General features: G+C 36.9%; 2 protein-coding genes across 4 annotated transcripts in view; one reads left to right on the top strand and one right to left on the bottom strand.

Annotated features, from left to right (window-relative positions):
• Window positions 1-2,815: 2,815 nt before the first annotated feature.
• On the bottom strand, window positions 2,816-5,809 carry rps3a (ribosomal protein S3A). Its single transcript, XM_052545522.1, has 6 exons — window positions 5,658-5,809; window positions 5,038-5,141; window positions 4,620-4,807; window positions 3,757-3,965; window positions 3,207-3,316; window positions 2,816-2,991 (listed from the first exon to the last, which is right to left on the bottom strand). The coding sequence occupies exons 1-6, from the start codon at window positions 5,717-5,719 to the stop codon at window positions 2,861-2,863; spliced, it is 804 nt and encodes a 267-aa protein (XP_052401482.1). The 5' UTR covers window positions 5,720-5,809; the 3' UTR covers window positions 2,816-2,860.
• A 4,750-nt stretch (window positions 5,810-10,559) lies between these two features.
• lrba (LPS responsive beige-like anchor protein) overlaps window positions 10,560-13,733 on the top strand; it is a 235,502-nt gene continuing 232,328 nt past the window's right edge. For all 3 annotated transcript variants that reach the window (XM_052547153.1, XM_052547152.1, XM_052547151.1), the window contains exon 1: window positions 10,560-11,334. In XM_052547153.1, the coding sequence (XP_052403113.1) occupies window positions 11,203-11,334 (132 nt within the window). In that variant the 5' untranslated portion in view covers window positions 10,560-11,202. The remainder of the gene's footprint in view (window positions 11,335-13,733) is intronic.

Raw genomic sequence — 13,733 nt, 5'->3', positions numbered from 1 at the left:
TTTATTTTATATTTGTAATGTGATAAATTTATATGGAACATGCAACCAATAAAAAAAAAAGAGCCCTGGTTCTTCTCAGGCGATGCTTCTCCAGGAAGATGCCTAGAAAAACACTTCACAAATTGGACAAATTACTGAAACTTACCAAACTAAAGTGTTGTGAAGAGCTTGTAGCACATGTGATCTGGCTTCACGGCTTCAGGGACAGTTGTGGTGATTTTTAAATGTAAACACAGACTGCTTTACTAATAAAGAATCCTGAGGCTCATTTAAATGTAGACAACACTTAATATCTGCAGCATGAGAACATGAGTTACATGTTTTATATAATTCTCTGTTGTAAATGGTTCTAAATGGTCTAAATCTAAATGGTTGTATCTCTCTATTAGTGTTATTGGATCTTAGCGCTGCGTTTGACACTGAGCACAACATTCTTTTGGATAGACTAGAACACTTTGTGGGCATTAATGGAAGTGCATTAGCATGGTTTAAATCATTATTCTATGACCGGTATCAAATCAAGCAGTGAATGAAGAGGTATCATATCGATCACAAGTGCAGTATGGAGTACCTCATGGCTCAGTACTAGGGCCGTTACTCTTCACGCTTTACATGTTACCCTTGGGAGATATCATCAGGAAACACGGTGTTAGCTTTCACTGTTATGCTGATGATACTTAGCTCTATATTTCTTCGCAGCCCGGCGAAACATAGGACCTAAAAACTCTGCATGTAATTACCTAGAATGCTGTCTAAGACTTGATGGCTGCTCTGTCAATTCTTCGTCATCAGTTACAAACCTAGGTGTGCTATTTGATGGCAGTCTTTCCTTTCCTTCCATTTGTAAAACTGCATTTTTCCATCTTAAAAATATATCAAAATTTCGGGCCTATGCTCTCAATGTCAAATGCAGAAATGTTAATCCATGCATTTATGACCTCAAGGTCAGATTATTGTAATGCTTTATTGGGTGGATGATCTGCACGCTTGGTAAACAATCTGACTTTGCTGCAGCCTGGAACTGAACTACTGGTTTCATCTGGTGAAAGGAGAACTGGCCCTCTGACTGAGGCTGGTTTCTCCCAAGGTTTTTTTCTCCATTTTGTCATGGAGTTTTGGCTCCTTGATGTTGTCGCCTCTGGCTTGCTTAGTTGGGGTCACTTCATTTACAGTAATATATCGTTGACTTGATTGCATTGATACTATTTAAACTGAACTGATATGAAGACATCACTGAATTCAATGATGAACTGCCTTTAACTGTCATGTTACATTATTGACATTGCATTGTTTTCCTAATTAATTTTGTTCAGTTGCTTTGACGCAATCCTTTTTGTTTAAAGCGCTATATAAATAAAGGTGACTAGAATTCTCTATTCATCTTCTTTTATACATCTACAATTATACATACATGTGTGTACAATATATGATATACAATGTCAATGTCTGGTTTAGACAGTTTATTCAGAAACATGCACACCAGTAGCCTGCTGGAGGTCATTTGGAGAGCTCTGACAGTGCTCCTCCTGTTCACCTCACATAAAGCAGCAGATATCAGTCCTGCTGCTAGGTTGCAGTCTTTCAACAGCCTTCTACAACTGTGCTGGGAAACACACCATATCAATGCATATTTAATATCTGCATCATGCTTATCTTAATCACTAATGCTGGCTAGTTGATGACTAATTTATAATTCATGTGACCCTGGATCACAAAACCAGTCATAGCACAGGTATATTTGTAGCAATAGCTAAATAATCATAGTTTTATTTTATGCCAAAATTGATTAGGATATTAAAGATCATGTTCTATGAAGATATTTTGTAAATGTCCAATGTAAATAAATCAAAACTTAATTTCTGATTAGTAATATGCATGGCTTACAACTTTATTCGGACAACTTAAAGATGATTATCTCAATATTTTGATTTTTTTTCTCAAATAGTCCAGATATTAAAATAGTTGTATCTCAGCCACATAGTGTCCTATCCTTACAAACCATACATCAATTGAAAGCTTATGTATTCAGCTTTCACCATTCCGATGATCTCATATAAATGTATAAAATCAACCCTTGACGGGTTTTGTGGTCCAGGGTCACATATTTGTATTATTCAGACTTCAGTTCTAACCTATAAACTTTATCCAAAGTTTTACTCGCCTTTAAATAGGCTAATTTTTTTTACAGCTATATGGAGCATGTAAAAATGTGGGAAAATATGATTCATAAAAACTTGACCATCTGAATAATTTTGACCGATGAATGATACATGAATCATACCATTTTAAAATCAGGGCTTTTACAGCTGTTTTTATGTTGTATGCTCTCCTAAAAAAATAATATCATCTTCAGTATTTTTGTCATTTTCCAATACAAATATCATGGTGCATTTTCTTTGAGATGCAAAAATAAGATATGAAGAAAAAATAAGAACAAATCTGTAATTGTTCTTTTGAATTAGGTTGTTTTACCTAAAGCAGTTAGTGGATATTTGTTCTTTTAAATCAAAGACATTTTGATTGATCAACACATAACAAAACTATGAAAAACAACTTTATAATTAATTATCATTAAGAATGTTTAGACATTTGCACTGGAAAACAAGACTTACTAAAGGAATATGTAATTTTTTTTAAAATGTGATCAAAAAGTATATTAAAGAATATCAACCCTGAAAGTTGATGTTAATTTCTAAAAGTGCCAAAACAGATTGTAAACAGGTTTTTCTGACTGGGAGATATAAAAGCATAGCATGATGTTCAGCAGGTTTGATGTGATGCATATAAAACAAAAACAACAACAGTACACAAAGACTCAAATTTACATGTTTATTGACACCAGCTGTTTGTGTTGGGAGTTTTAGACAGACTCCTGGATGGGGGGCTCATATCCATCAGCTCTCTCCACCTTGGCCCCAGTGTCACCCTCTGCAGGTTTAGCAGCAGCACTGCTGGTTCCACCCTCACCGTGCAGCTCCATCAGCTTACCAACTGTAGAAGAACAATTCAGAAATACATTAGCTCTTCCGACAAGTAAAATTCTCTAATAAGCAAGTTCAAATGGTTGGTTGTAGGATTTGTTAAATGGCTTGGGAATCAAAAAAGTTATTTCAATATACGTTTAAGTTCAATCAGGAGTATAAATGAAAAAATAAAATAAAAATAAAATACCAAGCCATGCATGTTCATCACACATTTCAACTTACGCTCAAACTTGGGCTTCTTCAGCATCTTAACCTTCCTGACATAGACATCATGAAGAGGGTAGATGGACTGGCAGGCCTTTTCAATGTCCTTGCCTACACTGTCAGGAATGCTACAGACCAAAAGAGAAGACCATTTATCACACACAACTGTATAACGGTTATAGATCAAGATTGCCAACAACGTTTTCAGGTTAAAACCCAGGTAAAAAATGTTGCAAGCGTTACTGCTAAATCTACATTACTTCAACACTCAAAAGTTGTGTTAATGACACTGTATTCATGAGTCAATGTATAAAAAGTGCTACAATGACATTTAAAAATACTAATTTGACTACTTAATTTTTACAACAGCCAATAACACCCAATATTTCAAACACACTCTTAGCCCAATACCAGGGTCACCTTCCTGCAAAGTTTAATTCAAACACCAATAACAGAATAACCAATAACTGTCCAGTAATTCTGAACAATTCAGGAAGGTGGACCTCCAGGAGCAGAGCCTGACTCAAAATTGCAATGGCATGGCTAATGGGGAGAACTTCATTCGTACAGTTTGTTGACCACCTCCTTGAGGTCATTGGTCTGGACTTCACGGGTCATGATTTCCATCATCTTCTTGCGGATCTGACGGACCTGCTGGTGCTGAGCATAGGAAGTCTTTCTGATCTGGTTGGTGCGCTTCTTGGTGAAGCCCACGCAGAATAGACGGAGAAGATAGCCATCAGTGGTCTTCACATCGACATGGGCCTCAATCATTGTCTAACAGGAAAAAACACAGTCCATTAGCATGTTAATACACATCCTGCACAAACAGCAAGTCAAAAATTGCAACATCATGTAGATATTTTTCAAATAAGACAAATATGGAAAGAAATTTACATTCTTAAGTGACATGAAGGTGAATAAATGCGAGATTATTTTTGGGAGAACGTTCTAACTGATCGGAAAACTTTTAAGATTCGAAATGAAGAATCTTGCAGTATTATCTTAATACACATTCCCAACAAAAACACCAAAGTAGAACGGTGGTCACACCAGACTTTAGGCATCTTCAGACACTACAATGATCATGAAGCAATGTCATGCACTGAGGAGTTTTTTTTAACATAAAAATCCGAAATGTAATGCTAAAAACCTGCAGCTTTAACATTTGTGTCTTTTAATTCAGCTAAGAGGTCACACCATGATGTATCCATCTTCCACTGGTTACATATCTTCACCAAACTTGGAACTTTGCATTTTCATTTTTTTCATTTTATTTCATTGCATGCATATGAATGAAGGTAAACGGAACAAGAAATGTAGTGTGAATGCCAATTAAAGGGGTACAACAATTTTTAATTAACAGTGAGGCTTTTCTGTAATAGCAAGCACCCTACACGGAGTAAAGGCCACATGTTAATTTTGATTTACCTGCCACTTCTTGACCATGGAGCACATCTTGTCACGGGTAAGGTCCATGCCGTGGAAGTTGGTGAGGCAGTTCTTGCCCTGCACATCTTCTGTGACCAGCTTGAACTTGCGGAAGGCCACCTCGTCGTTCTGCAGATCAGCCAGACTGACCTCAAACACACGTCCCTTCAGACCATCAGAAGCAATTCCTAGATTACAAAGACACATTGTCATATTTACTGCAGTTTGTAGTGCTATGATGATCATGGATTCTATGGGAATGTCAGGTGATCTCACAACAGAAATCACAGTTTTTCATCTACAACTGGGACACATGGCTCTTATTGTACAGCAAGATCTGCCCTTTCCCAGCAGGATTAACACTTCATGTTAATTCTGTGTGGAAACACAGACAACCATCAACATAGAAAGCACTTACTGGTTCCCTGAGTCCTGGTGACCAAGGTCTTGCCCAGGTTGCGGATGTTAAACATGGCTGGTGCCTTGACATCATACCAATCCTTCTTGGAGAATGGGTCCACACTGCAGGAGAAAACACGCATGTAAATACGTTTCAGAAAAATAGTATGGTGCAATGAAGCCACATTTTCACAATTCAAATACGGACACGGCTTGTATTTGCTTTGGTTGTATTATCTAAAATATCAGAAAGCACTAACAAAAACTTTGAGCAGCTAACATTGTGTTATAGCATGTGTTCGTTGAGTTTCAAGTCAGTGAAGTATCCTTGAGAACCAGCTAGCGCTCCCGGAGACATATTACGTTATCAGTTCGCGGAGCTCATTTTTTGCTGAAAACAAATACTTTATCAAATTTGTGATACTAGTGCATTAAGAAACTGTACAGGACAGAAAAAGCACTGAGCTGAAGTTGTCAGAACACACAGCACAGGCCACAAATGAGCCAGCCAGGCTAGCAGGATAGCTGCACACAATCTTTAATATATCGATCACATCCTTCATCTATAAACAACAGTTATCCTCTAGAATGGTTTATAACAGTGTAACGACACAGTCGAAATATTCATTTGTGACTTACATCTTCTTTTTGGCACCTTTTTTGCCACCTTTGGTCAGCCTCTTATTCTTGCCGACTGCCATGTCGAACACAGGGAGTAAAAGAGGAGGAAATGAGGAAATACCGCGAGAATTAAACCGACAGCGAGAAAATACATTTCTCGCGGGATTTGTTTTGTGGCCTGTAATGCACAAGTGCGCCATCTAGTGTTTGCATTCATGATTTCACTAATTGCGATATTTAAACGATATCGACTAAGAACACAATATTTTAGAATAATATTTACCTTTTTAATGATTCCTTGTCTCCGAAACCATTATTTGTATAGAATTTGAGAATCGCTTGCCAATGTAATGGGCGAAAAATAGGAACTTTAGTTATTCGTGCTACCTAAAGGGATAGTTCTAAAGAACTTTGATTATTTAACACAAAATGATACCCAACAATAGTTTTTTTCTACTGATAACATAAAAGATTTTAGGGTGAACTGTGTTTGTATGCTATATAAATGCAATATATATAATATGATATGTTTGTGGCATCAATTAAAGTTACCCTGTCTTAAGTCTAATTACATTCAAACTGACATCAACCCCCTTATGACAACATTCTGCTGTATTAAACCTATATTAAATTGTATTGATAGGTTCATGGAAAATTCAATCAGGGTGTCTAGAGGACCAGATCATTTAATCCGTTCAGTCAAGTTTCTGTATCAATCATAAAACTAAAACTATTTAAACACAGAAAGAAAAAAAAAGAAAGAAAAAAAGAAGGTAAATCTCAATTAGTTAAAAGTTCAGTAAAATAATTAGTAACATTCAGTCCTCTTGCCCTGTTATTATATCATTAAATAATAATTTAATAATAATGGATTATTATATAATTAATAAATAATTTTGTTTCCAAAGGCAAAACTGCACAGATTAATATAAAAATTATTTAAAAACTTTATTGTTCACACTGTTCTTTAAATTCTCCAAAACAAAAATGCACACTTCGCTCATTCAAAATAGCTGCATAATTAAAACTGAAATTATACATTAGCACGGGTCTTTATTTGCACGGTATCAGGAATCTTTAAATAGCTGTGATGAACACTAGTTATCTACTTTGGAAAGAAAACATTTGGAAGGGGGGTAAAAAGCATTTTTTCTATTAATTTATTTCTGTAATGAATGTTTGTGACTGAATTTATGTGTGCATCTGTGTGATGGTCTTTAGGATGTCAGTATAAAGTTCATTGCTTGTGTGACAAATTGTTCTTTGTTGCTACGAGTCTAGACCTTTAATTCTGTGGCCCCGAGGGACTGTATATAGAGTCAACAAAGTCAATGTGCTGCTGACTCCTTGGCAACGACTCAAAGGGGCCATAAACCACCCTTTGAATGTAATGAGACAGTGAGTGTGTTCTTATAGCACAAAATAATAAATATGATCTAATGATATATATATATATATATATATATATATATATATATATATATATATATATATATATATATATATATATATATATATACTCTTTTGATGTGAAAATGTGAAAAATTGTATATAAATTATTATGAGTATCACAAATCTGAACTCAGACTTAGGTTGAATAACTAATTCTTTAAAGTCACAATAAAAAGAATTAGCAACTTTTCTTTTGATGCACATCTGAATGTAGTGTATCAAAACAGAAAAATAATGCATGGAGGTGACTCGTTTCTATCTATTGGTTGTCGATTGGATTTGTGCCAGCAGGGATGGGGTTTAAGCAGAGTAAATGATTAGAGAAATCAGGAATATGCACCACCAGCGAGAAGTCTGTTGCTTTTACTGAAAGATCACATTATTACATTGTGATTAATAATTACAAGAAAAATAAATAAACTTGTCTGAATCATCAATAAGATCTATAATGTGCAATATAAAGGGTATTTTTTTTATTAATTCACACTTATATGGATAGTGGAGTCATAATTTATTACATAATTATTTTCTCACTGCAATTACTCTACAGAACACACACACACACACAAACATATATATGTTTGTGTGTGTGTGTGTGTGTTCTGTAGAGTATATATATATATATATATATATATATATATGTAAACACTGAGGTCCAAACAATTCCACTGGACTATATTGACTATTTAATTGTATGGACAAACAAGCAAATAAACAAACAAAGAATTTTAGTTCCACAGAATAAGCAAAGTCATGGTTGGAATGACATGGGATTGAGCAAATGATGACAGAATTGTTAATTGAGTGAAAGGAACAAGAAAACATGTGGTCTCAGTATTTCAGACTATTTTATTGTCAGAGGGTGAACCAACACCTCCAGGGTAAGGCTCAAAGCAGCCAAATGTATTTAACATCATAAACGTGTATTTTATTCCCCACTTTCACTTTTTTTTAGGCAAGAACCAGACATGGGTGTCATCTAGGGTAAATACTTTTTTTTTTTTAAATGGGACTGGATTTGTATTATTACAATTTAATAATAACGTCAGGAATGTATAATTATATAAGGTTTCCTTTCCACAATTATTCAAACAGCGAATAAATTATATATAGATAGTGACATTATCACTAACATTGATCTATCGCGAGTTTAAGCACTTTAAAAAAAAATATTATAATCACTGAAGCAGTATAAACTGTGAAATGAATCTCTTACTTTGTAATACACCTGCGCTTTGCTGTTTATAGTTAGGGAATTCAGTTCACAAGAGTCCGGAATTCAGTCAGCGAAAGCGCACGCGCCCAACAAAACTGACGAGTTTCAGCGAGGACTCATCTGAACGCTTCTGTTTTGCCATTGCATTTCTAAACTCAACAGAATTGTGTGTGATTGGTTAAAATGCACAACACTGTAAAAATGAAATGTGGCGCAACACGAGCATATCTTCAAGGTCCCCTTCTACGTGATCCCATGTTTTAAACTTTAGTTAGTGTGTAATGTTGTTGTTAGAGTTTAAATAATATCTGTAAAATTCTAAAGCTCAAAGTTCAATGCCAAGTGCTATATTTTATTTAACAGAATTTGCCTACAAAAAACGAACCGTTTGGATTACATCCCTCTAGTGCCTGTAGTAATGACGTCACTAAAACAGTTTTTTGACTAACCTCCGCCCACAGGAATACACAAAAAAGGGTGCGTGGTCTTGTTGTGCTCCGACGGAGAAGAGGAAGAGCTGTGTTTGTCGCCATGTCGTAGAAACGCTGTTATTTTCATCTCAGAGTCCAATCATCTTTGTTTGGCCTTCCCAGGAACGCTGTAGCTACTTAGAGATCAATGTATCAATTTATGTTTAATTCGGTTCCCGAAAAATTATAATCCACATGTAAAACTATGTGCAGCACATTTTGCTGAGGACAGCGAGCTTCCTCAATCTCAATCAGTTTAATGCCGGATTCGCACAAAGATTATTCTTGAAAAATGGAGCAGTTCCCTCTTTGTCTGGAGAAAGTGTTGTTTATGGACCACAGTAAGTGTATTTTATTATTTAAGTTGGTGCGTTTAACAGTTTCTGTAACTTATTACACAAAGGACAATGCTGTTTAGCTTCGTTAACTAAATGTTAGGGCTGTGCACAAGATTCAAATGCGATTTTTATGTGCATCTCTTCATTAAAAACGCTCCTGTGACTATAAATACATCTCCAGCACGTGAGTTCAGATCAGTATTGCCAGGTTTTCAAAACAAATCCCACCCACTTGCTTCTCAAAACTAGTCAAAAACTAGCCCAATCGCGTTTCCAGGAGGGCAGCGCGCGCTAAGCTGGTGTCGAATCACAACACAGGAACCGCTGGCCCAATCAGAACTTGTTACGTATTTCTGAAGGAGGGACTTTATAGAACAAGGAAGACTTCAGCCTGTTTTTATGACAGTGAAAACACTGTATACAGATAGGTGAATTGTGTGAAAAACACTGTTTTTTTTACACGCGAAACATGAACACATGTTACTGTATACACAATCAAAGCTTCAGAAAAGCACAAGAAACAGGACCTTTAATTGACGACTCTGTATATTCATATTTACTTGGTTAGCAACAGATGTAATAGATTATATTTGTTTGTGCAGGGACATTTTTTGTCCAACTAAGTGGCCAGGGGAAGGGGACACGCTCCAGCATGGACAATCTACATATGTTTACTTTATATTTACAGTAAATTATGCATTTGGCAGATACTTTTATCCAAAGCATGATATCACTCTGCATTGAAGGTACACATAATAATAATAATAATAATAATAATTATTATTATTATTATTATTTTAATAATAATTTAATTAGTGCTACAGGAATCCAGCTGTATTTATGTACAGCTCCAGGTTCTCTGTTCTTCCAGAAGTTATTCCACTCTTGACATGTTCTTTTCATGGTTAGATCTTTTTTATTTGTAAATAGTTTGACAGACCACTGAAGTGCAGAAAACAAAAGAAAATACATAGGATTCTTATAACAAACAATACACATTACAAATATAAATAGCCCATGTATGATGATAACACATTCTTTAAATTATAGTTTGATACAACACTGAAATATGCTATTATGTACCACGCAACCCACGCAGTTTCGCGGGGCCCATCTAGAACGAGATTTCTACCGAGGGTCCTCTCCTGGAACGCTTTTCTTAGAGCCCCCAAACGCTTAACACGCCTCTGCTTTGATATTAATAAGTTTGCAATCTTAGTGCAAAGCAAGTTTCTAATGAATGCCATCAGACTTTTATTATGTCTCTATATATGTGACAAGTGCAAAACAATCCTCTCTTTTGCACTTTCGTAAACCACCACAACAGAGCGTCCCTGACACAGGATCTCCAGTATGAAGTGTCACTCTTTCCTAACAGGTTAGCACTTGACACACCTGAGCCCCCCTTCTCTCCTCTCTCGGCGCACTGCGCATGCGCTGCTCTCTCTCACGCAGCTCCACTGTCATGGCGGAGACGGAGCTCAGTAGGAGCTGATTCAGGAAGAGATGTCGCTGTAAAGTGGGTTACCACTGAAACTTCACTCCAACAGTTTCCACAGGGACCAGGAGGATTGTGTTCTCTTTGGAGGGACCCCTGAGAGCCAATGCCGGACGTTCCTTGCCTTATGTTTTGTAGTTGTTTGCGTCTTGTTCTTATCGGCGTGTCTACCTGCGCGGAATCTCTTCAGCACCGCTGTTTCCTGTTTGACACTCGCCAACACTTCAGTGACACTGTTGTTTAGATATTTCTTTCCTTTGTCAAACCGGCGGAGATTGACAAGTGTTGTGTTTCTTATTTGGGCTCAGTACAGCGCGATTTCGTCCTCCTTTGGACAAGTTTATAGCTGTTTTTCCTCTCTACAGTAGAACAATTTTTGTCAGTCAGGTGTAGTGACATCAACTGACACTTCCCGCCGGGAGCGCGAGAAACCAACGGATAAACTGGCCGTGAATGGAGACCAGGACCTGTTCTTCACCTCTGTCAACTTAACGAGGGCGAGATTTACCATACATTCCCCCCCCCATAGTTTAACTCTGCTGTAGGGTAAAACAGGTGTCACACCTGTTCCCCCTCACCTGACTCCGTCATGGCGAGCGCAGGGGACAGCGCTGTCGGGATCCCCGTCCGAGGAATCCGCATGAAGTTCGCCGTGCTGGCGGGGCTCCTGGAGGCTGGTGAAGTCTCCAATCGGGACACTGTGGAGACGATCTTCAATCTGGTAAGCTGATTAAAGCCTTTAAATAGAGATTTAAAAACACCGTGGCTGGACAAGACCAAACGTTTAGACTCTAGCTGTTACTCTAATTAAGCTTTTAGGTTACAGTTGTATGGCAGAAAGTGGAGCAGCGCTGCTTAATGGTTAAAAGTCTGCTGTTTTGGCTGCAATCCCATAAGGTTAAAGTATGTAGTTGCCCCCACTGTGTCCTTGATTAAGACACTAATGTCAGCTGACTGAACCTCTAATAGGTGGCATGTAAGTCAACGTGGATGGAAGCAGCTGTAAAATAAATTGATGTGACAGTAAAGAAAGTCAATGCACACTTTCAGAAAAAAGGTATTATTAGGGTACAGCAGCTTGTCACAGGGGTATGATCACAGCTTTGCTGAAAACCCAGTTGTACACGATCTTCCACATGCCTTTTGATTGATAGACCATTCTTTTTAGCAAGTAAAACGTATTTTAGTACAATTTTAAAAACATCCACTTTCAAGTAATCATGGTGCATACAATAACTGTTCATAGCTGGATTGAAGCTATGTAGGTTTGTATGTTTTGCCCTCCACAATAAAAACAACACCCCTTTGATCATAAAACTTAGCATTAAAAGATCATTTTACTTCATACATTTTATTCATAGAAATATCGTGACAACTTATATTTATATGCATTTAAGCATTGTGGAGTATGTTATGAGTATGTAAAAATCTCAGTTATAGATATTACAAGCTTTCAGAATTTCATTTACATTTTTGTGCACCAAATTGCGTGTTTATGGGCCTTTGAATAATATTGCTTTTTTTTCTCTCTCGTCTAGTTCCATATTCTCACTGTACTATCTATAAACCACAGAAGTCTAATACATCAAATTTGATACATAACATAAAACATGTATGCAAAAGTGTTTTCTTTTTGTCTATACAGTTCAGTAGTCAAGTCAGTTAACAGTTGCATTTCAAAAAACAATTTTTTCATATGTATAAAATGTCATCCTTTACAGGGAAAGAGGAACATCTTTGTACCTTATTTACCCCTGAAAGCTTCATAGTAGTACCTTGAAGGTACATATTACCACTAATATGTTCCTTTTAGGGATAGATAAGGTACAATGTCAGAAAGTACTGCCTCAGTGACAAGCCGTGGTACCCCTAAAGGTGTAATTACTGCACATCTTGTCTGACCGTGTGGCTATTTAAGCACCTGTTTTATAGCATGGATTTTATACAGCCAGTATAAAGTTAGATTTTTTTTATACAGTATTCTTAAGCAAACGGATGGGATGATTCAGTAAAACTGTGTTATACTGTGCATTTGGAAAAGCATTTATTAAGGGGCTCTGTTTTCTGCTGCATTAATCTATGCTGTGTTTCTGGTTATGTGTTGGGGGTTTAAAGGTTGACCAACCTGTTTCTAAGTGCACTGCTTGTTTTAGATCATTTTCTCCCTGCTCCTGTCATTGCACAGTTCTTATGTGAAGCTATTATCCATTAATCCATTATGAAAGATTACAGGGTTTGAGGAAGAAGCCTGGTTTGATTATTCAGCAGTGACCTAATGTTCACCCTCCTTGAAATGATGTCAGTGCTCTGTCAGCTTTAAACTCATCTTGCAGTCTCCATTGAGTATGTATGGTACAAAATCAAATGTAGTGAGCAGAATGTCTCGCGCAGCTCTTATTGGCAGTCAGCACAGCTCCATGATGTAATAACAGCTCTTTTCTGTTGACCAGCCCTGTTCAGAATCGAGAAAGTCAGTAGCACTTTCTGGAAATTGCACTCTTTTTTTCCTCCTCCCACATCCACAAGCGTGTTGAAAGCCCCTGTTATACATTAGCTGAGTTTCAAGCATGAGTGAGGGGTCTGTATGTGACCCACATTGTAGCTGAAACTGATTGTGAGAGATTTGCTTTGTAGGTCGTGTATGTAATGACAGTAGTGTTGTGAAGTGACATTGAAGAATGAATGAATGAGAGGAAGAAGGAAGTCAGAAGCATGCTGCAACAATGCACTCTACGCTGTTGCTGATGTAACACAGCCGAGAGGCAGAAGACATGCTAGATATCATAGGTGACATGTAGCCTACATGCAGTTATGTTGCTCAGATCTTGCCTCTAATATAGGGCTTTATAATTGAATGCAGTGCACTTAAAAAAAAAAAAAAAAAAAAAAAAAAAAAACTGACCCTTTCAAGTACCAAAACCCTGAACTTGCACATTAATATAATAGTCAAATGTTCAACAAGATTAGTAAAATAAAGTTCTTTGTTACTTTGCATATGGTTTTAGTCATGTTTAGTCATATTTCCACATTTGGGATTTAAAACGGGAAGGTGCAGTAAGAATTCTGGAAGAGGTACGATCCTCTGCCTCTGTCATGGTTTTGCTTTCTCATGCCGGTTTT

This window comes from Carassius gibelio, chromosome B1 (assembly GCF_023724105.1).
Source record: "Carassius gibelio isolate Cgi1373 ecotype wild population from Czech Republic chromosome B1, carGib1.2-hapl.c, whole genome shotgun sequence".
NCBI classification, from domain to species: domain Eukaryota; kingdom Metazoa; phylum Chordata; class Actinopteri; order Cypriniformes; family Cyprinidae; genus Carassius; species Carassius gibelio.
This window is presented reverse-complemented; position numbering and strand designations above follow the sequence as displayed.

Bases quoted from the DNA above. Each gene is read 5' to 3' on its own strand.
- rps3a (XM_052545522.1), bottom strand. From the start codon at position 5,719: ATGGCAGTCGGCAAGAATAAGAGGCTGACCAAAGGTGGCAAAAAAGGT. The intron at 5,142-5,657 runs GTAAGTCACAAA...TTTCTCCTGCAG, and splicing joins AAAGGTGCCAAAAAGAAGAT to TGTGGACCCATTCTCCAAGA. The intron at 3,966-4,619 runs GTAAATCAAAAT...TTTTCCTGTTAG, and splicing joins CCATGGTCAAGAAGTGGCAG to ACAATGATTGAGGCCCATGT.